The following is a 27,670-nucleotide window of genomic DNA, read 5'->3' on the forward strand; positions in this document are numbered from 1 at the left end:
GAGGCCAGGGGGTGGGGACAGTGATGACTTCGGTTTTGTAGGAGATGCAGGGGCAAAAGCCCAATTTTTCACCTGCCCTTAGGTGTGAAGTCTCGTGCCTGCCCCTAAGGTGTAGGCTGTTTAAGGTGTAGGTTCCTGTCATATCCCACCCCGCCCCACACCGCTCCCAATTTACTGAGCTTCCTGACCACCTTCCTCTCTCTTTCAGGGAAAGAATTCAGTGTCCATCGATGGGAAATGCAACGATTCAGCATTACTGGGCAACCTACTGTCTGAACTCAAGGAGACCCTGTCAAAGTGCTGAGTGCTCCTAAGAACTGGCGCAGTCCCCCCTCCTTCCCCACCCTTTACGGGAGAAGCACCGTGAGGCTCACAGACTGAACCCAGCTGAGCATTAGATTTTTCTCCTCTCTTCCTCAGAGCGCATGTACGATCGCCCAGGGGATGTGTATTTCATTTCCACTCCACCCTGGGCAGTGGTGTTTGTGTGTTTTTATTATTTTTGTTTGTTGCGGTTTACACATCCTAAAACTGTACTCTCCCCTTCCCGCTATCTTGAACCGTTTGGCCACTTTTGGTGATGACCATTTCCAGGCCAGAGAGATCCCTGCCAAATTGATACCTTGGCGGGGTTTGTGTGTGGGGCGGGACAGTTATTCAGGAAGTCGCGGGACCCACGTTGGAGTCTCTTCTCATCAGCAGCGACATCACGGTGCGTTTGTGAGTAAACGCAGGCAACAGCCTCAGTTGCCTTTGTGGCTGGCCAGCCTGGTTTAACCTGTAATTTTAATCTGGTTGCAGCAAGACGAGGACTGATCAGGATTTCTCTCCCCCGCCCTCCCTGAGGTTGGAATCCATAACTGTTCCAGTGCATCTCCCTTTGCCCTTAAGCAAGATTGATGATCAACTTTCCCCTCCCAGCAGATCTCTACTGGGGTGCTTGGTGAAGTCCACTGAAATATATCACATTCCTGAAGCTATAGAATGTAGCAAAAAGAACCGGAAATCCAAAGGCTTTGTGTGTGCGTGCGTGTGTTTTGTTGCAGTTCTGTCTTTATTTTCTTTTGCCGGTTACTTGGCTTATCATGTTAGGTCGACCAATCCCAGGGTAGGTAGAGACAATCTGACTGAATCTGCCACTCCTTTGGATGTGTTTTCCCCCAAAGAGCCCCCTTCTCCACTGGGCCCTGACATGTGTATTGCTTTTTCCTGTTACAGTGCCTCGGGCCTCTGTACATGGAAGAGGTCAAGGTGTTGAAAGCGCCAACTTTGGATCAAATGGTTTTGGATCAAACAGATGGGCCTGAATCTGGGGACAACTTTGTGATTTGAAAATCTCCTCCGTCCTTAGCTGGACATGGGATTCCCTCCTTTCCTCTCCCTCACCCCCTTGTACTTTCTCCTTCTACAAACCTTTATCTCTTTCCTTCCTCCCACAAGATTGGAAATTAATCAGTGATTATTTATTTGAAAATTGGGTCAAGCAGCTTGACCCTCTTTAGAAGAAATGAAAAATTCCTCCACATCAGCACTTAGCTACTTTATAATAATGTTTCCATCCCCAACTATTGCTGAACACTAAAACACCCCCCAATTTTAAATTCCTAAATTGGGGGAGGAAGGGGAGGGTGGAACGAGCTGAAAGCTTTGATCTCTTGCTTGCTTTTGATGTCCTCTTTATTTCAAGACACTTGGTGCCTCAATACTCCTCTCTGTGGTTTGTGGTCAGAGGTATTTTTAAAAAACAGCTGCAGTAGTGTGTCTGTTGGGAGCAGCGCTGTGTTCACTCTGATGGAATTTGATTTATCACGAAGTATCTGGGTCTCTTTCCCCCTATTGCAGCAGGTCCTGTTACTTCATGAAGTGATAAAAATTTGGGGTGGGGGTTATTGGTCGACCTTTCGTGGATTAGTCAGAGTTATGTGTTTGGGAAAGAACAAAACTGCGCATATTGGAAATCGTCTTAAAGGGCAAATGCTCCTTGGAATTAGTGGATTTAAATATAAATATATATCTATATATATTCCTGGATGAAACTTGTCACTTTAGCATGTAGAGTCTGTTCTCTTACAGAACCCTGTGCGGTGATGCTAGAACCTTCAGAAACGATATGTATGATATGTTATGTTAAAAAAACAAAATCAAACTTATTTGCTATCAACATTCCCCCCCAAAAGAGGAGTAAACACGTACCACAAAGCTACTGTAACAATTTTTTTGTGTCAAGATGATCCAATAAAATTTCAAAACCAGTTGAATTTGAAAGATTTTTATTATTGGTTTAAAAATAATTACACACACACACACACTCCCCCATCCCTTAACCATGGTTAGTCATTAAAATCTGCACTGAAGGCAGCCAGGGTTTGCTCTCAGCCAAGTTAAAATCCCCAGCTAAGAAGGCATTCATCATGGCTAATATTTGTGCAGATGGTATATTTGTAAATAGTATTTGTTGCAAAAATATGCCTGAATATTGAATTGTCTGCTAAAATCCCCGACGCTTAAAGGGGTTGCAGAAACCTGCCTACCTAAATGGGTAGCAGAATCATTGAAGATTTTCTATAAACATTATTTCCCTATTCTGACACATCAGCCCACAGTGTTCCCACAAAATTGGGGAGTTACAAGGAAATTCCACCAAAACGTGCCAATCAGTCCAAGATACCCCATGTTTGGTACAGCTTAAGTGGGGTCTGTACATTAAGAGGTTGACTGTGCCAGACATGTTCCCGCTTGGAAACAGAGGGGGTGGCAAACTCTAGTGAATCCAGAACCCCTTTTCTCCTGTGGAGAGCTTTTAAACCCCTTCCCCTTAGAAACGAATGGGACTGAGCTTGTCAGGGTTGCAACAAGGAAATTCCCTCCTAGCTGAGGACTTTCCTGCCCTTTTTTCCTCTGAAGCCACTCAAACAGGAGGAACTGTTCTGTTTAGGGAGCTGCCTCAGTCTTCCAAGCCCTGAGAGGCCAAGTGGGAGTCTTAAGGGCAATAGTAGAAGCTCTTTACTCCTCTAGATGGTTTAAAAAAATAGGAACTGGAGTTCAAGGTCTTGCCTGGTGGATAGTCCTGTAGCTACACTGGTCCCTGGCATTGTGGTTCCAAAACTGGCTAAAACTCTGCCTTGGCCATTAAGGCGGCATGGTTGCCATTTCTTCTCCCAGGTTTTTGAGCCTTTGGCCTGAGAACCCTCAGCAGAACTTAGAACAACTTTAGCCAAATTAGTTGCAGCTTCTGCCAGTGACAAGATTAGTCCTTGTACAGTTTTCGGCCTGCATCCTCACAGTAGATCCAATCGACTATATCAGGGTTGGGCAACTTCTGGGGGCCTGGGAGCCAGTCGTTCCTCGGAACCAGCCCACCGGGGCCACACCGCTCCCTACCACCAAAACTGCTGCCACATCACCAAACTTTGTTGCCAAAATTCTGCAGCACAGACGCTGATTTCTCTTTGCTTTAGGGTAAAATGATGCACCAAAAAACCCCAGAGGGCTCATGGGGCCTGCCCCTGAACTAAATGTATAGCTTGTAATAGACGGAGTGTTTCAAGACTTAAATCTCTTAGTTCCTCTGTCCCCACCCCAAGTCAGTCAGTCTTCCATCCACGGATGGGGAAAATTGGAGCATCTTATTGCAGTGGCAAAGTGGAAGACCTGCCTCATCTGTTTTATTGCCTTTTCCCAAATTCATCCCAAGTATTTAGATTCAGTTTTTGAGGAAAAAGTCCATCTGGTCTGATTCAGAGATAATATATTTTTGGTTTACATGTCCTAATAAGACAATTCTCCTGGTACTGGTCAATTTTGCCTTTGCAGCACAAAGCTATAGAGTAAGTTTTTTGACCTTGCAGAATGATTAAAACTGTGTAACATACGTTTTATCTGATTTTATCCATCTACGTTCTTTGTATGCTTTCACCCATTGGTTGAAACAATAAAAGCATTATCACTTATCACCTACCCATGGTGACCTTGCTATGCTAGAGCTGAGTGTCATGTGGGCATATGACCTGGGACTCGGGCAGGTCCCCTGAAAATGAGAGATTTGCACATCCGCTGAGTGGTCCTACGCTGGGGGGCCTAAGGTGAGCATTTTGAGGGCTTTGTTAAAGAGCAGTGCAAAAGCCCTCAGAGTGGAACAGCCTAACGGAGCAAATGCTTAAAGTAGGAGTCCTCTAAAGTCTTCCCGTTCTTGTCAGAAGGAAGGCCTGGTCACCTTCCACAGACCACTTGCCTCTCAAAGAGATTGATCGATCAAATTTATTATGATCATAGATCCAACGCACTGAAGAGGAGTCTTCCCAGCTTCCCTCTATGAGGGTCTGTTTAATCCATTGACAGAACTTTCTAGAAATAGGGTGCCACAACCAAAAAAATGCCAGTTGCCAGCTCCCTAACTTGGTGGCAGGACATCCAGTGAAGGGCCTTTGAGTATCTAAACAACCTCTTCCCTCTCCCTCGTGTGCTGATGTGGATCAGGCTGAGGAAAATGTGTCCTATTCGTCGCAAAGGGGAAAATCACGGTCTCACAAGTGGGGAGACAGTAGGGCTGGCAGTGGAGTGCTTCAGACAGGGTGGCTCCAATCTTTTCGAGACCGGAGGCAAAAAAAGGGAGCACCTGATTCCCAAATGACCTACATCCCCTTTCCATGCTGCTGAACGCTTGAAGAAACCAGTGGCAAGCTGGTGTGAACAATTGGCAGGATGACAAATGACCTTCGTCACATCCATAATTTTATTTCATGTGTCAAATCTGGCTCTTTTGTGACAGAAATAATTCAGCAAATTGGCGCCAGCAGCTGAATGATAGGTATGTCCTCCTCGAGTTCCTTCAGGGCCATCACGTTGAGCCAGTTCTTCGATAGAGTGCTCTCTATACCTTGCAGCGCAGAGTGGATACACAAAAAGCCGTTATCAACCGAGTCCCCAGTTTCCCCACTCAAATTTCCATCTCTCTCTCCCTGAATAAGTATACCAGCTTTCCCCTACCCGACACCCTCCAAGTGTATTGCACTGCAGTTCCCATCATCCACAGCCAGCATGAGTTGTAGGCCAATGCATCTGGTGGGTGCCAGTTTGTGGAAGGTTGAACTACATTTTCCGTCCATCAGTTATGAGATATAAAAACAGAAGTGGTAGTGGGGGAATCCACTCTAAAGCAGCAGTTATTTAGGGGAAATGTATTTTATTCATTCATTCGTTCCATGTTTATACCACCCAATAGCTGAGGCTTTCTGGACAGTTCACAAAATTAAAAGCGCAAAAATACAACATAAAATATAATAGATTAAAACTACAGAACCTTACAGTTCTTAAAGCCAATTGGGAATATTTCAGTGGAGAAAGCCAGTCATTACAGATATTACTTTCCTTGAAGACAGCTTTAGCGGCATGAATCATCATCCCTCACTAGGAGTGCTTGCAGGAGAGTGTTGGTAAGACTAGAAGAGCAGACCTGCAAGATCAGCCCCAAGGTCTTGTCTAGTCCTGGCTATTAATGGCCATCAAAGCCAACCTCTGGAAAATGCCACTTTATTCCCTTCGTGCAAGAGCCCTCCGCCACCTTGTTTCCCAGCTGCTGGTATTCAGTAGCAGTCAGCCTCTGAATAGGGCCAGGTGCTGTTTAGCCCCTCTTAGGTCGACCTCTCCTCCATGAATTGGTCCAATCTGCTTCTTAAACCTAGCTAAGCCAGGGACCGCTGGTGAGCTTTTTGTGGAGTGCCTTGGAGAGCTCCTTTAGAGTACTCTGACTGAAACCTGGAGCGGATTCCCCACCCGACTGCCATCAGACTCACCATGGCCATATCCTGTGGCAGTAAACACTGCAAACTGTGTTGCATGCAAGAGAAAAGTTGCCATCTTCTGAACCTACTGCCTGTCTGTTTTATTGGCAAGCCAAGTCCTTAGTTTGTTCGAAGAGAAGAGCCTAATATTAAATGCATATTATGGACACAGTATTCGAGGTGCAGTTTGACCAGAACTGAGTGGAACTATAATTTCCCATGAGTTAGAAACTATAGTTCCATTGATGGAACCTAAAACTGAATTGCCTTTTCTGCAGCCAATCCCCCCTCAAGCCTAAAAGAGGACAAGACATGCTGCAACTTGGTGTGGCAAATTCTACCGGAGTTTGCTCCAGGTCTGGGGGGAAAAATACTTATTTCCATGGAAAGCCCATGAGAAGTGGTAGAAATAATCAACTAGGCTTTCTGCAGGGGTTGGTTGGTCAAAGTCCTTGTGGCCTTAATTCTAGACTAGGTTTGAAAACTTACTTGTAAAGTTCAGACTCTCTGGGCTGTAGAGAGAATGAGGAAGAAATGGGGTTAAGCTGAATCACTTTGTATAGGAAAAACTTTTTAGAGAGGCCCTCCTTAGATCCGTATCCTTTTCAGAGAGGCCCTCCTTAGATCCGTATCCTTTTTAGAGAGGCCCTCCTTAGATCCATATCCATCACAAATAATTCAGCCATCCCCAATTTGGTGCCCTCCAGTTGTATTGGACAGTAATTCCTATCATCCCCAGCCAGCATGACCATTGGCTGGGTATGATGGGAACTGTGGTCAAACACATCTGGGTGGCAGGTTGGGAAAACCTGGATTGGGCACATAACGATTGCATTTGTTGGATGACAGCAAAAGTCCACTTAGCCTAGTATCTTTTTCCCAACAGCACCCAATCAGTTGCCTCTAGGTATTTGTCTATTTATTTAATTTATATTCTGCTTTTCTACTGCCCCCCCCCCAAGTGCTCAGTGGTGATTTTTACAATAAAATCCAGATGAAAAAAAAAACTTAATTAAAATGTAACAAATTAAAACCACAGCAATAAACTAACAAGCAGCTTCCAACCAATTAAAAACAATAGCCTTCATCAACAGACCATCATATATGCTAAAGGCCTGCTTGAATGAAAATTTCTTTGCCTGCCAGTGGAAGGACAACAGAGAAGATGCCAACCTAGTCTCCCTCAGCAGGAAGTTCCAAAGCCTGGGAGCAGCCACTGAGAAGGCCCTGTCTCACATCCCCACCAGACCATTCATTCATTCATTCATTCATTCATTATAATTTCTATATCACCCCATAGCTGAAGCTTTCTGCTCAGTTCACAGAAATTAAAAACCATTAAAATACATTGTATAAAACATAAAACCATTCACGTAATAACATAGAACAAACAACACACACAACAACAACATATATCTAAAAAACAAGAGACCCATTCTACGCTGCCAAATGCCTGAGAGAAGAGGGCAATTTTAAGAAGCAGTCTTTCAGGTAGCCTGGACCCAAGCCATATAGAGTTTCATAGGTCATGACCAGCACTTTGAATTGTGCACAGAAACAAACTGGTAGCCTGTGGAAGCTGTTGTAACAAGGGAGCCACATTCTCCCTGTAACCAGCCTCAGTCAACAGCCTGGCCCCAGCATTCTGGACCAGCTGAAGTTTCAGAACAGTCTTCAAGGCAGCCCTATGTGGGGTGTGGTACAGTAGTCCAAACTGGATGTAACAAAGGTGTGTGGGACCATAGCCAGATCAAACATCACTACAAGTGGGGGGGGGGTGATAGCCAGCCCCTCTCATTTGCCTCCAGCAGTGAGAGGCTCCATCTAGCTGTCGTAGCTTAGCGGTGTTTGATCGACCCATCTAACCACGTAAGTAATCAGCTTGCTGGATCAAACCCATCCAGCAACCTCAGTGAAGGCTGGTGGTTCTGATGTCAGTGAGATGGTGAATCTGCTCATCAGAACTAGTCAGAACTCTAAAGAGGCTACCTTGGAGAGCTCCGTTAGAGTTCTGACTAGTTCTGATGGAAACCCAGAGCGGATTCCCCGCCCCACTGACATCAGCGCCTGGCAGCACACAAACAGGGCATTGCAACAACCATATTCCCTGATTTGGCTGCAGCATCTGGTATCCTGGGGTTCACAACTTCCTTGAACCCAGGCATATTGAACCTCAGGCCTGTGGCCAAATCTTGCCTGGCTAGGGTCCCAATCCATCCCACTAGGTTTCCTCCGATGGCCATGGCCCCTTCCCTATCTCACCAGGTGGTTCCTGCTCCCCGCTCCCACACATTTATTTGGTGGTTTTTCAGCTTGTGTGTGTGTGTGTGTGTTTTTTTCCCCATTCTAAAAGGCTGAAATGCTTCTCCGAAGGCTGAGTTTCTGGCAGGAAGAGCTTTCAGCAGAAATATGCAGATATTTTTGGCCCTGCCCTTTTGGCCTTCAGCCCCACCTTGCACAGGAATGCAGCCCTAGAGAGCGTCCAAAATTAAATTCAGCCCTGGGGCTGAAAGAGGTTCAACATCCCTGGCTGCGGTCATGCAGCTTGACTCCTTTGCTGGAGTAACCTGCAGCTGTTTGGAAGTTTTTTCTGGAGGGCAAATGCTCCACGCATGCATGTGTGAATCACGGAAAAGTCCCTGTTCACATTCTAGAACCCTCCTCCTTCCTGCTTACCTTGTGGATGTGCAGTGGCTGGAAGGAAAAAGAAAGTTTTTATTTCAACAGTGGGCGCAAACATCGACTCCTGAAACGCAGCTACTAGTGATTTCTGCTCCTCCTGAGCCGTTTTTCTGTTTATTACTTTAGCATTTTGCAGATTTTGAATCTGTAGATTCCTTGGCCGTTTACAAGTCTTCCATCAAGCACTGGCTAGGTTTACCCATGCTTAGCTTCAAAAATTCCATGGCGGCTGAGGACAACAATCCTATAGCCACTAGACAGAGTCTGGGGGGCCATAGAATAGTTCGGATTCCTGGATCCGAGGTCAGGGATGGTGCTCTGACCTCGGAGCCAGGAATCCGACTTCCCTGCTCCTTCCCCATCCCCTCACAGCTGGTGTGGAAAGAACCAGGCTGCAGAGGTGACCTCGGAGAGGAGAGAAAGGGGGTGTGCTGGTGGGCGGGAGGGGCAGGGACTGGGGAGGCTGGCTTATAAAGAAGCCTCCAGCCTCCCCAGCCTCCTTCCCTCCCACTCCACAGAGCCCCTGCTAGACTGGCGGAAAAGCCCATCTAGCCAAAACGCAGAGCGAGAGGAGCACAGAGGCAAAGATCGCCTCCGCCACTCCTCCCACTCTGCACTGGATGGCCGTAAGTGTCAGGGTTGGATCTGAGCCCATAGAATCCCAAAGCAGCTCTGATTCTGAGGAGGAGATACAATCTGTGGGAGAGGAATTCTCTCTGGTTTCAGAGGCACAGCTGGAGGGGGAGCCCCCCCCTGCTCACATCCCTGGGAGTGACAGTGACCCTGGCATGGAAAGGGAGGGACAACTTCAGCTTTTAGACACGAGGCGCAGGCACAAGCGAGAGGTTGCAGGAGCTGAGCTGAGGCGCTCAGCCCGGATGGCTCAACGTCAACACCTGCGCCTTGAGGCCCCACGGGAAAGGGGGAGAATTTCGCCTCCTACTCCTTAAGTTTAGAGAGTTGCCGCGCTTTTCTCCAGACGGAGACCAACTGACATCCTAACTTAGAAACCACTGGTAGGCTGTTCCTTTGTATTTCCTCTGAGTCTCAGGCAATTAGCATCTGTATGCCTCATTAGGTTGAATGGAAATAAAGCCCTGGAAAGTAGCCCTTTTGTCTGACTGTTGGTTCTGGCTATTGGAGGGTTAACCCCCTTAACACAGTGGAACTCTTACAGGCCTCAGGGCCCTCTACACACATACGTCTGGGCTTCAGGCTAGCTTTCATGTTCCCTGTCTCCCTTTCCCCATCCCCATCCACAAGGGTTGCCTTAATCTTGGGCAAATCTCTTGGTTTTCCCAGCGGCTTTCAAGGAAATGGGCACTTACCTAAATCCAGGGAGTTGCCTCAGTGCAAGCACCCACTCATTTGGATCCCTGTGGATGCAAACAGCCAGTTTTTAAAAGATGACACGAGTTTTTTCCAGTGCGATCACTTCCAGAAGTATTCACATTATTTTACCCCTCCTGATGCCCAGTTCCTCTTGTTTTGTTTTTCATTACCAGTGTGGAAGCAAAACTTGATCTAATTCTAGCTTTCTGGGCCTTTTGCAACTGCAAAGTTGCATCCTACTAAAGGAGATAGGTTTCTTGATTTTTTTTTTAATTGTAATGCTATTATTGACCATGCACCACCAGGTGTGTTTCAGACTGAAGGGTTGCCTAGAAATGAATAAACGTAAGTGTCATGCCTGACAAGATTCATACTGGTTTAAAACTTAGATTGGCTGGTTTCAGACTTGTGCAGTCTATTTTGTTTTTTTTACTAGCACCCCCAGGTCCACCATCCAGAGCCAGGTGCAAAATAATGACTGGGGGCAGGTTAACATGCAAAATGGTGGCTCAGGGGTGGGGCAGTTACCTAAAGTGCCAAGTGGAGACGGATGGCTCCGATATTGGTGGGGCGGTGAATTCACTCTGGGTTTCAGTCAGGACCAGTCATAATTTTAAAGGAGCTATCCAAGATGCAGTTCTGATTGAAACCTGGAGTGGATTCACCGCCCACTGATTTCAGAGCCACCAGCCTCCACTGATGTCACCTCATGAGCCAGAACACAGAACAACCTCCATGTTACTGGTATAAATCTACATAGTGTGGTAACTTATGATTTGCCAAAAATAAAGGAATCCGGGAAAAAAGAGGGCTTACATTTGCACATGCTAATTTGTATGTGTAGATGCACATTTAGAATTAATTATTATAATTGAAACAGAAATATAGGACATCTCAGCAGAGCGTGGAAAACTGCTGTCCGGGTGCTAACTGGATGGGGAACAGTTCTTAAGGTTCTTTATCTTTAAACTGGACTTGGACAGGACAGGACATCCCTTCAAATAGAGGACTGTCCTCTGTAAAAGAAGACATATGGCTTCCCTAAATCTACACCTGATCAGGGCTTCCAGCCCCAAACTCTTGTGTGGCTCTGCTGGCTAGTTTTTAAAGACTTGGTCAAAGGCAATGGAGGAATTATCCCATTTTGCAGGTGAGGAAGACTGAGTATGAGAGAGAAGCAATGAGCACGAAGTCAGCCATGACACAGAATTCTGTTTTTAAACTTGCTGTTCTTAAGCCTGAGACCATCAGAGGGAAAGGAAGTGGAATCTTGTGGCTGAATTTGCTCCCCCCCCCCTTTCCTTTTGTGTCGATTCTTTTAGGTTGTAAGCCTGGGGACAAGGACTGTCTTATTTCTTATCTTCATAAGCTTCTCTAGAAGCGTTTTTTTGCTGAAGGGCAGGTTAAAAATGCTATAAATATATACATACATTGTCAGTATTCTGAAGCACAACCCTCCCATTTTTACAGCTGTGGAACACTTCAAATCCCACTTCATTTCAAATCCCACTTCATTTCAGCACTGTGATCTACACACGCCTACCTTGTGTTTGCTTTTTTTTTCAATGGTAGTCAGAAAGCATCCCCAGTCACCCAGTAATCTACTAGTAGATCCCGATTTTCATGGGCTGCCTGGGAATCAGGCTTCCTGCACTGAGCAGGGGGTTGGAATCGATGGTCTTGTAGGCCCCTTCCAACCATATGTTTCTATGATTCTATGATGCCACTTCTGCTCTAAGTCCTCCAGCATTTTCTCCGCCAAAGGAAACCGTGTACCACTAACCACCAAACTTTTCCCCGCTGGAGGCAAGCACACGACAGTACAGCCAAGAGAAAGACTTGGCGTCTGCCACATCATGGCATCAGCCTTGTGTAGTGTGCTTGTTTGGGGTTCCAACCAGAAGAATACGCTATTCCATTCACCTTCTCCTCCACTTACTCTCAGAACCGCTGTCTATTCTCTTTGAGAAATCATGGAGGACGGGTGAAGTGCCAGATGACTGGAGGAGGGCTAACGTTGTCCCTATCTTCAAAAAGGGTAAAAAGGAGGAACCTGGGAACTACAGACCAGTCAGTCTGACATCAATCCCTGGGAAAATTCTGGAGCAGATCATAAAGCAATCCATCTGGAAGCACCTTGACATCAATGCCGTGATTACTCGAAGCCAACATGGATTTGTCAAAAACAAGTCCTGCCAGACAAATCTGATCTCATTTTTTGATCAAGTCACCTCCCTTGTAGACCGTGGGAATGCTGTAGACATCATATACCTCGACTTCAGCAAAGCTTTCGACAAAGTGCCCCATGATATCCTGATGAGCAAACTAGCTCGAAGTGGGCTAGATGAAACAACGATCATGTGGATCCACAGCTGGCTACAGAATCGGACTCAAAGAGTGCTTATCGATGGGCCCTTCTCAAACTGGGGAGAGGTAACGAGCGGGGTACCGCAGGGCTCAGTCCTGGGCCCAGTGCTCTTCAACATTTTTATGAATGACTTGGAGGAGGGGGTGCAGGGAATGCTGATCAAATTTGCAGATGACACAAAATTGGGAGGGATAGCTAATACTTTGGAAGACAGAAACAAAATTCAAAGTGATCTGGATAGACTGGAGCGCTGGGCAGAAAACAACAGAATGGCATTTAATAGGGACAAATGCCAAGTTCTGCACCTAGGAAAAAGAAACCAAATGCACAGTTACAAGATGGGGGATACGTGGCTCAACCACACTACGAGCGAGAAGGATCTTGGAATTGTCGTCGATCACAAGCTGAATATGAGCCAACAATGTGATGTGGCTGCAAAAAAGGCAAATGCTATTTTGGGCTGCATTAATAGAAGCATCGCTTCCAAATCCCGGGAAGTACTAGTTCCCCTCTACTCAGCACTGGTTAGGCCTCATCTGGAGTACTGTGTCCAGTACTGGGCACCACACTTTAAGAAGGATGCAGACAAGCTGGAGAGGGTTCAAAGGAGGGCAACAAAGATGATCAGGGGACTGGAAACAAAGCCCTATGAAGAGAGACTGAAAGAACTGGGCATGTTTAGCCTTGAGAAGAGAAGACTGAGGGGAGATATGATAGCACTCTTCAAGTACTTGAAAGGTTGTCACAGAGAAGAAGGCCAGGATCTCTTCTCGATCATCCCAGAGTGCAGGACACGGAAGAATGGGCTCAAGTTACAGGAAGCCAGATTCCGGCTGAACATCAGGAAAAACTTCCTGAGTGTCAGAGCAATACGGCAATGGAACCAATTACCTGGGGAGGTGGTGGGCTCTCCCACACTGGAGGCCTTTAAGACGAGGCTGGACAGCCATTTGTCAGGGATGCTCTGACTTGGATTCCTGCATTGAGCAGGGGGTTGGACTCGATGGCCTTGTAGGCCCCTTCCAACCCTACTATTCTATGATTCTATGATTCTATGATTTCCTTCCCACCCTGACACTTTGCACTCTGAGACCACTGAGCATGTTCAGTCTCCATTGGGCTATGTTTAGGGAAAACCCTTAGGTTCCCCCGCTCTTCCGAAATATCTGTTGGACTTCTGCAAACCTGGGGGGAGGGGGTCCCCTCAGCATGCTGATGCCTTCCTCTTGTTTCTCTGTGGCCCCGTCATAACTCGGCACAAAATGCTGCCATTTGAGGTGCTCCTGTTCAGGACCCTGACCGGCCAGCCCCTTTTGCAGGTTACTCCAGTGCATTTCCCCTTCACTCTCCCCAGTTTTCCATTCCCTCCACCGCACAACAGACACTCAGCATTCTGAGCAATACTCTGGGTCCACTGGTTTGTGTTTAAAGTTCTACACACAAAGGATGAGTTCACTGTTAGTATACAAGATGCTGCTCATCTAACAGGTGTATAAGCTCTTTTTCCCCTAGCCTGACAACAAGCCTGAGAACTCTGGAGCCGGTCTGCGCACCTGTACAGGTAAAGCGCTGCCTGACAGTGTTCGGATGACATAATCCACACATTCATTTTGTTGAAAGTTTTCAACCAGGCTTCCCCAATCTGGGGGACTTTTGATGTGTTGAACAACAACTCCCATCATCCTCAGCCAGCATGATCACATCTGGCCGGCACTGGGGTGAGGAATGCTGGGTCAAATCTTACAGCAGCCAGACGAACTTAGTGCTTTCCGGATGTGTTAGACTGCAACTTCCATCATCCCCGGTCCTTGGCCATGTTGGCTGGGGATGATAGGAGTTGCAGTGCAACACATCTGGAGGGCACCCGGTTGGGGAAGGCTGCCTGACAGCTTCCTCATACCATTTTCCCAATACCTGGCTATTTCCATTTTGCTTTGGCTACATCTGGGCTAGCAGTGCACGCCTGATTCCTTCCCCCCATGGAGCTAAGCCAAATCGCTCCAGCTTGCCATGTGGAGACACTGTGGTCCTCCCTCCACCCCCCACCAACTTTCCTATGAGGAGACACATTGGGGTGATGCGTGTTTTGCAGAAGGTTGCAAAGTAAGTATTGGTTACTGTGGTTGAACGTTTAACTCAGCGGAAGGCCTTGACTCATACAGCGACAGAATTCCCAACTTACGAGCTCAAATGGTTTCTGAAAGAGAGAGAAAACAGGGAAAATTATGGATCAGGAATCCGCTTGACCCTCAAACAGTACATCTCTACTAAAGAGCAGCAGAATTGCAGAGTGTTGCTCAGGATGGAAATTCTCTGCAAAACTGGACTTTGGGGCCAGACCTCTGCCTAGCACAGCTTTCCCTGATGGTGCTATCCAGATGTTTTGGCCTGCAACTCCCATCATCCGTGACCATTGGCCTTGCTGGTTGGGCTGATGGGAGTTGAAGTCCAAAACATCTGGAGGGCCCCTTGGGGACGGATGGCCTAGAATGAAGAACTGTGTTTAGAGCCCAGAAAGGCACAGGCCTTGCCCAACACACGCAAAAAAGCCAGAACAATTTGGGCTTTGCTGTGCATGTGCACAGCTCAGATCCTGCCACACATGAGCAGCTGGTGATTTGTGCCACACGCAGCTTGATGTACCATGTTGACCTGCACAAATTGCAGCATCTTGGGAGCACATGCAGGATGGGGGTTCCCTGGAACCTTATGGAGTCAAGTCCCCATTTCAGTTCACCCCCCAAAACCAAGGTCTCTCTCCCCTCCCTTCCTCCCCAGTTCGGGTTCTAACAGAATAAAAGAGCCAGCTCATACTTCAGAGCCCTGCAAACTTGGGAATGCCCAGTTAGAGCTGGGAGACCACCCTACAGCACTGGATGACTGGATGATTCCAGATAACTAATCCCACCTCCCCAGGGAGGAATGGATGAATATTTGAGGCTCCTGATATGGAGCAGACCAGAACTGTCTTCTTTGATCAACAGCAGCTCTCTGGGCTCTTGAGCAGAGAACAATCCTTCCCAGCGCTCTTTCCCAGTGGAGGTGGGTGGCTCTGATGTCAGTGGGGTGGTAAATCTGCTCCAGGTTTCAGTCGGAACCAGTCAGAACTCTAAAGGAGCTCTCCAAGGTGGTCCTGATTGGAGCCCAGAGCAGATTCACTACCCCATTGACATCGGAGTCCCCAGCCCCCACCGGCAGCACCCTTTCTTCCTTCTTATTTTTAAACACATGTAATAATCAGGGAGTGGCTGGCCTGGCATGTCGACGGTTACAGAAGCTCGTTCTGTTATTTTTCCTTTACGCTTTTCTACAGCAACACGGGGCTGGCTCCCAAGTAAATGTGTTCAGCGCCAGGGCAGCAGAAGTAAACTCCATTTTATTCCTGCGGTCATGCTGGTGCTAAGATTTAAGGGAGTTTAAAATGCAAAGCTGCACGTTCTCAGACTAGCTTGTCAGAATTGGGTGATGTTTTTGTTTTGGGGTTTTGTTTGCCCTAACTGTAAGAAAACACTTGTAAAGCCATGGGGCGAGTCAGAGAGAGAGAAAGGATTGTTGAGACTAAAAATTACATAGCTGCAGCACTGTCCAGAAGCAAGATATGAGTGCAATTGCACCTTTCTGCTGGTGTTCCCCAGCACCCTCCTCTGATCCTGGAGATAATAATATATAATCATCACGACTAGTAGCCATTGCTCAGTCAGAACAGCACCGGCTTCACATGCCAAAGGCCCCAAGTTCAGTCCCCTGTATCTCCAGTGAAAAAAAGGGAACAGGTAGCAGGGATTCCAAAGACCTCTGCTGGGGACCCTGGAAAGCCACTACCACTCAGAGGAGAAGATACTGGGACAGATGGTGTGACTTAGGAGAACGCTGCTTCCTTCCTACTGCTGAGCTGTGGTTGCTCTACTGGGCTACCTTCTCCCCAACCCTGGCTGCCCCAGGGACTTCTCAGTCCTTGTTGGGCCTGAGCGCTCAGTACTTTGTTTTGAAGGACCTATGCCCAGCCCTGGAGACTCACATGTGCTCATAGAGTCCCTTCAAGGCATCTTCCCATTGTTCAGAGGACCTGTTGGAGAAATGGAATGCAAGATGTTGCCACTGGAACCTCTTTCAGCCCAAGAGCCGAATTCCATTTCAGAGAAGCTCTCGGGGGCCGCATGCCAGTGGTGGGCAGGGCCAGCGGCATATTTCAGCTGAAAGCTCTTCCTGCCAGCCTTAGGAGAGGCATTTCAAGCTTTTAGAATGGGGGAAAAAAAACACACAAAAGTCAGGAAACTACCAAATGATTGGTGGTTGGGAGAAAGAGGCAGAGTCAGGGAAGGGGTGGGGTGATCTGGAGAACCCTGGAGGGCCAGATTGGGGCCCAGGAGGTCTGGACTTGCCCCCCGCAAGCCTGAGCTTTTGTACCCCTGAACTAGGATTTCCTGTGTAACATGTTCAGTGGCTGTGATGCAGGGGGTGGGTGGGAGATATCTGTTGAGTAAGCGGGTGCTCTTACATCTCCCACATGTCCAAACATGGGCCGCCCAGACTCTTCTGTCATTCAGGCAATGCTCAGCATGCCACCGTGGGAAATAAAATAATCAAAGGAGCTACAGGAAAGTGGGGACACCTCTGCTTTTCAGGAGCTCCGGTATGTATATAGGTGGAGCTTTGGAGCGTGCCTGTTTACTCCTTTTAAATAAGAACTTAAGAACATCAGAAGAGCCCTGCTGGATCAGAGAAGGGTCCATCTCGTCCAGCATTCTGTTCACACAGCGGCAACCAGCTGTCGCCCAGGAACCCACAAGCAGGACATGAGTGCAACAGCACCCTCCCACCCATGTTCCCCAGCAACTGGTGTACAGAGACTCACTGCCTCTGGTACTGGAGGCAGCACATAGCCCACAAGCCTAGGAGCCATGGATAGCCTTTTAAAGCCATCCAAATTGGTGGCCATCACTACACCCTGAGGTAGCGAATTCCATAGTTTAACTCTGTGCTGTGTGAAGAAGCCCTTCCTTTGATCTGTCCTGCATCTCCCACCAAGCAGCTTCATGGGATGACCCCACTCGGTTCTAGTATTTTGAGAGAGGGAGAAAAATGTCTCCCTATCCACATTCTCCCCACCAGGCATCATTTTGTAGACCTGTCTAATGTCTCCCCTGACCCTCCTTTTTTCCAAGCTAAACAAGCCCAGCTGTTGTAACCTTCTCTCACAGGGGAGATGCCCCAGCCCCTTGATCATTTCAATTGCCCTTTTCTGCCCTTTCCCCACTTTTTAGAGTATCCAGTTATAATCCATACTAGCCCACTGATGCTCAGGTGCTGATGAGGGGCTGAAGGGGAGAACAGGTACAGGTTAGTCTTAGAACATGATCCCAGCTATTATTTTGGGATTATAGAATCATAGAATCATAGAATAGTAGGGCTGGAAGGGGCCTACAAGGCCATCGAATCCAACCCCCTGCTCAATGCAGGAATCCAAGTCAGAGCATCCCTGACAGATGGCTGTCCAGCCTCATCTTGAACGCCTCCAGCGTGGGAGAGCCCACCACCTCCCTAAGTAATTGGTTCCATCATCGTATTGCTCTAACAGTCGGTAAGTTTTTCCTGATGTTCAGCCGGAATCTGGCTTCCTGTCACTTGAGCCCATTCTTCCGTGTCCTGCACTCTGGGATGACCGAGAAGAGATCCTGGCCTTCCTCTGTGAGACCCCCTTTCAAGGACTTGAAGAGCGCTATCCCATCTCCCCTCAGTCTTCTCTTCTCAAGGCTAAACATGCCCAGTTCTTTCCGTCTCTCCTCACAGGGCTTTGTTTCCAGTCCCCTGATCATCTTTGTTGCCCTCCTCTGAACCCTCTCCAGTTTGTCTGCATCCTTCTTAAAGTGTGGTGCCCAGAACTGGACACAGTACTCCAGATGAGGCCTAACCAGTGCTGAGTAGAGGGGAACTAGTACTTCCCGGGATTTGGAAGCGATGCTTCTATGAATGCAGCCCAAAATAGCATTTGCCTTTTTTGCAGCCACATCACATTGTTGGCTCGTATTCAGCTTGTGATCGACAACAATTCCAAGATCCTTCTCGCTTGTCATGTTGTTGAGCCACGTATCCTCCATCTTGTAACTGTGCATTTGGTTTCTTTTTCCTAGGTGCAGAACTTGGCATTTATCCCTATTAAATGCTGACAACTGCCAGCAGGTGTCAGGAGCTGTTTTGTGAAACATGTGGACTTCACTCCCAACCGCCAAGGTTGGCCACTTGTCACAAAATTCTGCAAGCAATTATATCTCCCCTCAGTGGCAGAGAGATCTCTATGCTTATCAGCAGAGGTGTGTGAATTCTGGGAATGCATCGTGCAAGCATGAACTCTGATATCTGAACACAGGATTCAGCATCTTGAGTACAGACATAATGTGGATTTGCTGGGGGGGGGGTTTAAAAGCATGTTTCTAGATCTCAGTATGGGGCCACACCCGCTGAAATCTCAAAAGGTGTGTGAGAGAGGGTGGTGGGTAAGGGAGCACATGGGGTGGTGAGTAGCAAAGTAAATCCCTGGCCCAGCAAAATCATTCGTCCAGAACATGTGTATGTGTGGTTTTTCTCAATTTGTATCACGTATATGGGTCACAGAATCCAGCTTCCCTGGCTACAGTATGTTGAAGGAGCCCCTGCCTTGGTGCGCTCAAAATACAAAACCATTGTCATCTCCCAAACCCTGCATTTTCAAAGAAAAGACAGGTGAAAATGACCCCTTACTCGCAGTTATATCCAAAGCAAGTTGGTTTTGTCTGGAGACAGGTCACACAAGAGATGGCTTCGTACTGATTAATTCCTGCAAAAACACGACGATGGAAAATTTGTTGAAGGAAGCAGAAGAGATGGTGTGAGGTTTTAAATTATGTGCATGCACACGCCAGTGGAGGCCAGCAGCTCCGATGTCAGTGGGACCGTGAATCTGCTCCGGGTTTCAGTCAGAACTGGTCTGCACCTTGGATAGCTGCTTTAGAATTCTGACTGGTTCTGAGTAAAACCCAAAACAGATTCTCCATCACCCTGACATGAGGGACACCAGCCTCCACTGGCACACACACTATGGGAAAGGCTGTAGCTTAGTGGAAGAGTATATGGTTTGCATATGGCAGAGTATATGGTTTATATTAAATAAGATCTTGGCTGGTTTGTTCTCTGTGGGGTGTTGGCCAAGTCCAACACTCCACAGCTTAATCTGCCTTGCAGGGCTGCTGTGAGGATAAACTGGAATAACCCCTATATATGCTGCCCCAAACACATGAGACAAATAAAAATATAAGAGTTTTTTTTAAAAATTGGGGAAATATATTTGTAAGCCGATCCTATGGATATTTGCTTCTGAAGTAAGTCCCATTCACTTTGGTGGGCTTCAGTCCCTAGTAAACCTGTTTTACGACTGCAGTTCTTATTCAGCAAACATGCATCAGACTACAGTGTGAATGTGTGACCATAAACACACTTAGCTGGGAGGATGCTCCATTGAACACAGTGGGACTTACTTCTGAATAAACTTCATAAAGTAAAATAAAAACCCCAAAGAGGAAAAAAAAAAAAAAGAGAGAGACAGTACAGTAAAAACTGACAGATGCAACAGATAAAACGGAGACACTGGGCAAAAAGAGAATCCTGACATGTATGTATGTATGTGCATCCCCCCCACCCACACACATACACAGGGATGGAGTAGCCCCATATAGAGTAGGTTGCAATACTCCAACTTAAACACAACTGAATCATGTGTCACTAGGGCCTCACACAGCTGGCACATCAGCCTGAGCAGGACAAAGACTCATAGAATCATAGAATAGTAGGGTTGGAAGGGGCCTACAAGGCCATCGAGTCCAACCCCCTGCTCAATGCAGGAATCCAAGTCAGAGCATCCCTGACAGATGGCTGTCCAGCCTCGTCTTGAAGGCCTCCAGTGTGGGAGAGCCCACCACCTCCCCAGGTAATTGGTTCCATTGTCGTATTGCTCTTACAGTCAGGAAGTTTTTCCTGATGTTCAGCCGGAATCTGGCTTCCTGTCACTTGAGCCCATTCTTCCGTGTCCTGCACTCTGGGATGATCGAGAAGAGATCCTGGCCTTCCTCTCTGTGACAACCTTTCAAGTACTTGAAGAGCGCTATCATATCTCCCCTCAGACTTCTCTTCTCAAGGCTAAACATGCCCAGTTCTTTCAGTCTAAGACTCTCCTGATTACAACCAGCACTTGAGCATCCAGGTGCAAAGCCGTGTCCAGAAGCAACCCCAAGCCACGGACCTGATTCTTCCAGGGGAGTACTACCCATCCAAAACAGGTTAAGAACATAAGAACTTAGCAAGAGCCCTGCTGGATCAGACCAAGGGTCCAGCATTCTGTTCACACAGTGGCTGTCGACTGGGAGCCCACCAGCAGGACAGGAGTGCAACAGCACCCTCACCCATGTTCCCCAGCAACTGGTGTACATAGGCACACTGCCTCTGGTACTGGGGGTAGCACACAGCCATCAGGACTAGTAACCATTTATAGCCATCTCCTCCAGGAATTGTCCAACCCCCTTTTAAAGCCATCCAAATTGGTGGCCATCACTACGTCCTGTGGTAGCGAATTCCATAGTTTGACTCTGTGCTGGGTGAAGACGTCCTTCCTTTTTATCTGTCCTGAATCTCCCACCAATCATCTTCATGGGATGACCCCACTGGGTTCTAGTATTATGGGAGAGGGAGAAAAATGTCTCCCTGTCCACATTCTCTACAGCACGCATCATTTTGTACACCTCTCTCATGTCTCCCCTTACTCACCTTTCCTGTTCCAGAGTCTTTTCTGTCTCCTAACCAGGAGCACTTAGCATTGTCTGGATTAAGTCTCAGTTTATTAGCTCTAATCCAGCCCATTATCGCTTCCTAACACTGATTCAGGACATCCACAGCCTCCCTGGGAGTAGATGAAAAGGAGGAATGCGGCTGCATGCTATCTCTGCATCTTGGTGACAATGCACTCCTAATCCCCCGATTATCTGTCCTGGTGGTTCCATGGAGATGTTAAATAACAGGGTGGATAGAACATGCATACGATTACCCTGCACCCATCTCTTTCTGCCAAGGCTAGGCTCCCCCACTTACCACAATGACGTTCACACTTCACTCTGCCTAAGGAGAGGAGAGAGACAGAGAGAAACTGGTTGGCCAAATTCCAGTGTGGGTTACCGATCCCTTAAAATTCAGTTGATATTAAGGCTGCAGCTGTGCAGTTGAACGGTAGTTACAGTGTAATCTATGCATGTATACTCAGAAGTAAATCCCATCATTTTCAATAGGGCTCACTCCCAAGTAAGTGTGCACAGGATTGCGGCCTTAAAAACATTGGCTAGATCGCAAAGAAACTCCCTAACTAAGCTGGCAGAAGTTTACATTCTTTTATTTTTTTTCATTTAGAATATTTTGGGATAGCTTCCTTGCTCAATAAGTGTTCAAGGCAATCTACACATTAATAATAATAATAATAATTCATAAACTACAAAGAGCTGAGCAAGCTGTGCTTCATCTTAGATGAGGCATTCAAACCAGCTGGCATCTTAGAAGAGGCATTCCCACCAGTTGTTTATTTGAGGAGGCATTCCCCTTCTCTCACACATTCAACTGGGAATGCCTCTCTTAATATGGCGTTGCTCCAACCTGTGTGTGCTTAAGCTAAGAAAGTAACTCAGAACAAAGGAGGGAAAGCTCACTTTCAATGATGGCATTCCGCAGCATTTTGACTTGTTCCTCGAAAATGGAACGCATGATTTCCGGAAGAACACCTTGAGGAGAAGAGAGAAATCCAGCAATACAAAAATATGAGAATGGATAGCGACAAATTAAGCCCAGGATTGTGCTCGTGCTACACTTTTACATGAACACAAAATATAATATGCACAATCTGGTATTGATTACACTCCTATGAAGACTTACTTGGGAGTAACTGCATTGGAGTCAAGAGGATTTACTTCTCAGTAAACATGTAGATGATCAGGCTGTGTGCTTTCTAGGAAACTCAATGTTCATTCTTAAAACAATAAGTAAGTTTCTAGCTCTTATGACCCTGAAAATATCTGCCCAGAGGACATTAATTATCCGGCGTATTAGAAATGTAATAAATAAAATAAAATATTTTATCCAGGTTCCCTATCCCTCTTAATTTTTTATCATCATCATCATCTGGAGACTGACATGGTGCAAAGTGAAGATCCAGCCTCCAGAACCATTTTTGTTTTCCAAATGCCTCTGGGCTCCATTCTTCACCAAGTTAAAAGTCTCTGAGCTTCATCCGTTTACCATCTGTGAAACGGTGTTGGAGCAGAAAGCTGTGGGTTCAAAAGAGTGGCTTTGTGTTTTGGAGCTCAAATCTCACCTCTGCCAGGTTCTTGTGCAGATTACTTTCCTTTTAGCCTTCTGGTTTGTGATTGGCCACACCTGCCATGCCAGCCATTTTGTGAGAGCACCCACTACACTGTCTCAAAACTCCAAATGACCACACCAACCCAAAATGTTTGGGGACCCCTAGCCTAGCCTGCAAAGAGAGGATTTTTCATAGCTAGCCCTGCAAGCAAAGACCAGAGCATCTCCTTGCCTTTTTCTCACACAGAGAGCACAAACCTACCCTACCAATTTCTGTCTCTTTTAACTGTCATGGCTTCCCGCAATGAATCTTCGGAATTGTAGTTTGGTGAAGGTACTGTAAGCCTTTTGTGTGTAGGTCAGCTTTCCACCAATCTGGAAAGTGCTCACTGGGAATCGCAGTCCAACACATCTGGACGGCTCCAGATTGGGGAGGGGGTGGTGCTGATACACCCCCACAAACCCTTACACACTCATTCTGCCAGGAAATGTGGCCCAGCAGACAAAACAGAGCATTGGTGGCCGTGGTCCTGTGTTCAAATCCTGATCAACTGCTTTATTATTATTTATTTTAGCATGTAAATATGCTGCTTTTATTTATTTATTTTTAGCATTTAAATATGCTGCTTTTCCACCAGCAAGTAACCTTCAAAGCAGTTTGCAGTCATGTTGAAACATCATATATAATGTTTGATTTATTTTATGTTTTATATTTTTAAAAAATATTTCATTTATTATAAAATAAAACAAATAAATGTAATATAAAACAAGACAAGACAAACCAATAAGCGGTTATTACTAATGCTATTGTACCATAGCTGTTTATGGAGTTTCATAAGAAAAACATTAGAGAGCATTCTCTGCCTGCAAGGAGTTTACAGTCTACATTTTGAGATGACAGTGGAGAACACAACAGAAACAATGGTAAGGTTAACATACAACAGGAATGGGGCAGGGAGAGTAAACAGGAACATCAAGACTTCAGACAAAGCCAAACAGGTGTCAATTCCCATAAGAACATCAGAAGAGCCCTGCTGGATCCGACCCAGGGTCCATCTCGTCCAGCATTCTGTTCACACAGTGGCCAACCAGCTGCTCACAGGAAATCCACAAGCAGGGCATGAGTGCAATGGCACCCTCCCACCCATGTGCTCCAGAAACTGGTGTAAACAGGCTCACTATCTCTGACACTGGAGGTTACATATAGCCATCAGGACTAGTAGCCATTGCTAGCCTTCTCCTCCAGGAATTTGTCTAACCCCCTATTGAAGCCATACAAACTGGTAGGCGTAACTCTGCGCTGTGTGAAGAAGCCCTTCCTTTGATCCGTCTTGAATCTCCCACCAATCAGCTTCATGGGACGACCCCACTGGGTTCTAGTATTTTGAGAGAGGGAGAAAAATGTCTCCCTATCCACATTCTCCCCACCAGGCATCATTTTATAGACCTCTCTCATGTCTCCCCTGACCCTCCTTTTTTCCAAGCTAAACAAGCCCAGCTGTTGCAACCTTCTCTCACTGGGGAGATGCTCCAGCTCCTTGATCATTTTAGGTGCCCTTTTTTGCACCCTTTCCAGCTCTACAATATCTTTTTTTAGGTGCAGTGACCAGAACTGTACACAGTATTCCAAGTGTGGTCACAACAGAGATTTGTATAGATGCAGTATGATGTTGGCAGTTTTACTGGCAGAGTGACAGCAAAATATTAATATTAGTTTATCTGAAACAGAGTGGGAAAGTGGGCATTAACAGAGATTTTACCTGGCTTATACGTGTTGCCTTTGAACAACGTGTCGAGTTTTCCATACACTGTGCTTGCGATGAGTTCGAGTTTCACCATAGCTGTGAGGATGGAGAGAGATGAAAAAGCAGGGGGCAGGGGTGGGTGGGACAGAAAGCAGTATCAACATCTAACACACCCAAATGGTTCCATCACAGCTCCAGCGAATTTTAGTTGTGCTGGGGGTGCAAGAACGTAACATTGGCTTAGGACACACTGCTACACTTGTTTAGAGAGAAAAAAGTCCTACAATTCCCAGCATTCCCCAGCCAGCTGCTGGGAGCTGTAGGACTTTTTTCTCTCAAAACATGCATAGGATTGCACCCTTAGTCTATAACCGTGTGATGGCTCTGGCAATGTGCCATTGGAGTTATTAGTTTTTAAAATCCAGGCTCCTGGCAACCACCACATCTTGAAACAGTGAGTTCCACAAGTTGACCTGTCACTGGGCACTTACTTTGCCTTGTCCGAGCAGATAGCAGCTGATCTCTGCAGAAACCATTAGATTCCTGGTGTGGAAGTAGTTTTACAGAGAGGGACCTGGAACCACCCCCAGAATTGTCTGCCGGCAATGCCCACTGCTGTAGTCCCCTCCCTGCACCCTCAGCCATGTCATATTTGCTTCTATTATTTATATCAAATAAATGAAAGCTTAATAAAGCTTTCGGGGGTGTTGAACTTCTTTTAGGCCAAGGGCTGAATTGAATTCCATTTTGAGCAAGTTCTTAGGGGACCACAATCCAGTGGTTGGTGGCACCAAAGGCCAAAGCCACGGAGCCAAAATACCAAAAAAAACAGCCTATTTTATCTTAAACCTCCTCGTGCCAGTAATTAAGTCTTAGGAGAGGTATTTCAACATTTTAAAACTGGGGGAAACTGCACAAAAGGCAAGAAAAAGGGAGATTGTAGCCCCCAAGCAAGCCCTAGTTGCAACCTTTATCCCACCCATTCTCCTTAGTTGGTTTGTTGCACCTCAAGTAGCTTGTGCCAAGCAGAAATCCAACTGGTGAAGCATCCATCTTCACTGTGCCATCATGCATGGTAAAGTACACTGATTACATTTTAGCTTGTCACATATTTATGTTTATAAACTGCTTTCCACCCAAAGGCCTCCTAAGCACTGTATTTCCCTCCCTACGCCCCATATAACCGGGGTTGCCACCTTTTTTCTGGCAGGGCTTCTGTGCTGCTCCTAACAGCTGCACAGAGGTTTTGTCTGGTGCCCTCCCAGTTCCTGAGATGGACAGATTTGTCAGTTTCAGTTTCTCATTTTGTAATCTTAATTTTGGCTTATTTGGAAGTTTGAGACTTCTTTTAATCACATGAAAATTTGTACTCATTTTCATGGACATTTCTCCTAATATATGCACATTTCTACACATTTTCCCCTTAGACACATTTTTCCAAGCAATTCTCCTAATATAATGCATTTTAACATTATTTTCACAAATATAGGCATTGTTGTCTCCATATTCCCTAATATACACTTTTTTTAAATTGGAGAACTGCATGATAGCAAAATTTAGAGAAGTGCGAATTTCGGAGAACTGTGTTTTGGTTCACATATTGGTCCGAAAGTGTGAAAATAGGTAAAGGAAAGGAAAGGTTCCTCCTGTGCAAGCACCGGGTCATTACTGACCCCTAGAGGGACGCCGCTTGTGCTGGCATTGGCATTTTCATGGCAGACTGTAGCGGGGTGGTTTGCCATGGACTTCCCCAGTCGTGACTACCTTTCCCCCAGCAAGCTGGGTACTCCTTTTACCGACCTTGCAAGGATGGAAGTCTGTGTCGATCTGAGCCGGCTACCCGAGACCCGGCTGCTGCTGGGATCGAACTCAGGTCGTGGGGAGAGTTTCGGTTGCAATACTGCCGCCTACCACTCTACGCCACACGAGGCTCCGAAAATAGGTAAGCTTGCATTTAAATGCGAACCAAGCTAATTTCTTCCCCTTCAGCCACTTTACATGCCGGGCTCTCTGCATTTGGCTTGGTGGGTTGCAAGGCCGCCTCAAGCTACCCAGAGGCATTCACTTCAAGGGTTGCCACCTTCCTTTCCTGGGGCGCGTGGCTCCAATGTCTTTGGGTGGAAAAGTAGTTTATAACCAGGAATACCAGTACAATTGCTTTATTCATGTTTTTCTGGAGGGTCAGCTGGCTTGGGGCTGTAAAGAAGGACTTTGAGCCCCCTAAGGTGGGTTGGAGGGTCCCAGATGGTGCTGGCCTGATTTGAGGTGTTCTCAAGAGGAGGAGACCCGCCTGCTCAGCAACTCACAGATTTCAGGGGGAACCCCAAGGTGTAAGTTTTCCAGTGTGTTCTGGGCCCAGCCCCGTAGCATCCGGCCCGCAGCCGGGACATCCCCGAGACCCCAGGACTTGCGGCTCAAGTCGGGGGCATAAGAAGCGAAGTGGATGGCAAAATTGGGCTCACACTGCAGGCACGGCCAGCAAGGGACAGGTGCCAGGATGAGAACCACCAAGGCCAGACATGGGCTTTGGCAACCCATTCTTGGCTGGTATTCCTCGTTCTGTACCGTGACATCTCCAGACCACACAATGCAGGCATTTCATGGCAGGGCGTTCCGCTTCCATAGAACCCTCTGGAACAGCCACAATTGTTCTGGAATGTTCCTTCATTTTAACTGACCCAGCAATCCACAGTCCAGCCTAAGCCAAGGACAGAGGGACCTTATATTAGGGTAACCAGCTTTCTTCTTCCTGGTAGGACCTCCTGTGCTTTTTAAGAGCAGGTGTTCAACAGGTGAAGCATGTGGATGATGTGAAGGAGGTGGGTGGGTGGCAGGAAGCTTTGCCAAAAGAATTTCTGCCCATTTATGCATGTTCTGCCGTGGCACCCCAGTTGTGGAACAAACTCCCTAGCAAGGTTTGCTTGGTGTCTACATTGTATTCTTTCCAGTGCCAGGTGAAGACCGTTTTATTTTCCCAGGCATTTTTCGCATTATAGTATTCCATTTTTTTAGCTTTGCTTCTTAAATCTGCTATCGCATTTTAAATATCTGCACAGCTGCTGGTTTTACTCCGGTTGTATTTTTGTTTTGTGCTTTTAATCTATTATATTTTATATTGTATTTGCTGTTGTATTTTTGTGGTTTTAATTTTGTGAATTGGCCAGAGAGCTTTGGCTCTTGGGTGGTATACAAATGAACTAACTAACTAACTAACTAAATAAATATTAGAAGTGCAGGGGGAGAATAAAAATTTTGGCAAACTAGACATAGTAAAGAGAAATGACTTTATTAGTTAGAGATTAATTCCTGGGCATAAAAAATAAAGCAAATCCTGTAGCATTTTTATTTTGTTTTATTTATTTATTATTTTGCCAAGAAAATTTAGAGCTTGAGTA

At 46.5% G+C, this 27,670-nt stretch overlaps 2 protein-coding genes across 4 annotated transcripts in view; one reads left to right on the top strand and one right to left on the bottom strand.

Annotated features, from left to right (window-relative positions):
* AP3D1 (adaptor related protein complex 3 subunit delta 1) overlaps nt 1–6,199 on the top strand; it is a 64,960-nt gene extending 58,761 nt beyond the window's left edge. For all 3 annotated transcript variants that reach the window (XM_084825650.1, XM_084825648.1, XM_084825649.1), the window contains exon 32: nt 209–6,199. In XM_084825650.1, coding sequence (XP_084681776.1) covers nt 209–304 — 96 coding nt within the window. In that variant the 3' untranslated portion in view covers nt 305–6,199. The remainder of the gene's footprint in view (nt 1–208) is intronic.
* Nucleotides 4,776–26,813, bottom strand: IZUMO4 (IZUMO family member 4). Its single transcript, XM_084825651.1, has 11 exons — nt 26,582–26,813; nt 24,291–24,371; nt 21,882–21,953; nt 21,277–21,303; nt 18,901–18,976; nt 16,181–16,228; nt 14,345–14,359; nt 9,791–9,838; nt 8,457–8,474; nt 6,270–6,292; nt 4,776–4,876 (listed from the first exon to the last, which is right to left on the bottom strand). Exons 1-11 carry the CDS (start codon nt 26,811–26,813, stop codon nt 4,776–4,778), a joined length of 741 nt encoding a protein of 246 aa, XP_084681777.1.
* Nucleotides 26,814–27,670: the final 857 nt, after the last annotated feature.

This window comes from Heloderma suspectum, chromosome Z, assembly GCF_057233095.1.
Source record: "Heloderma suspectum isolate Gila_16-S chromosome Z, 16-S_ref, whole genome shotgun sequence".
NCBI lineage: Eukaryota > Metazoa > Chordata > Lepidosauria > Squamata > Helodermatidae > Heloderma > Heloderma suspectum.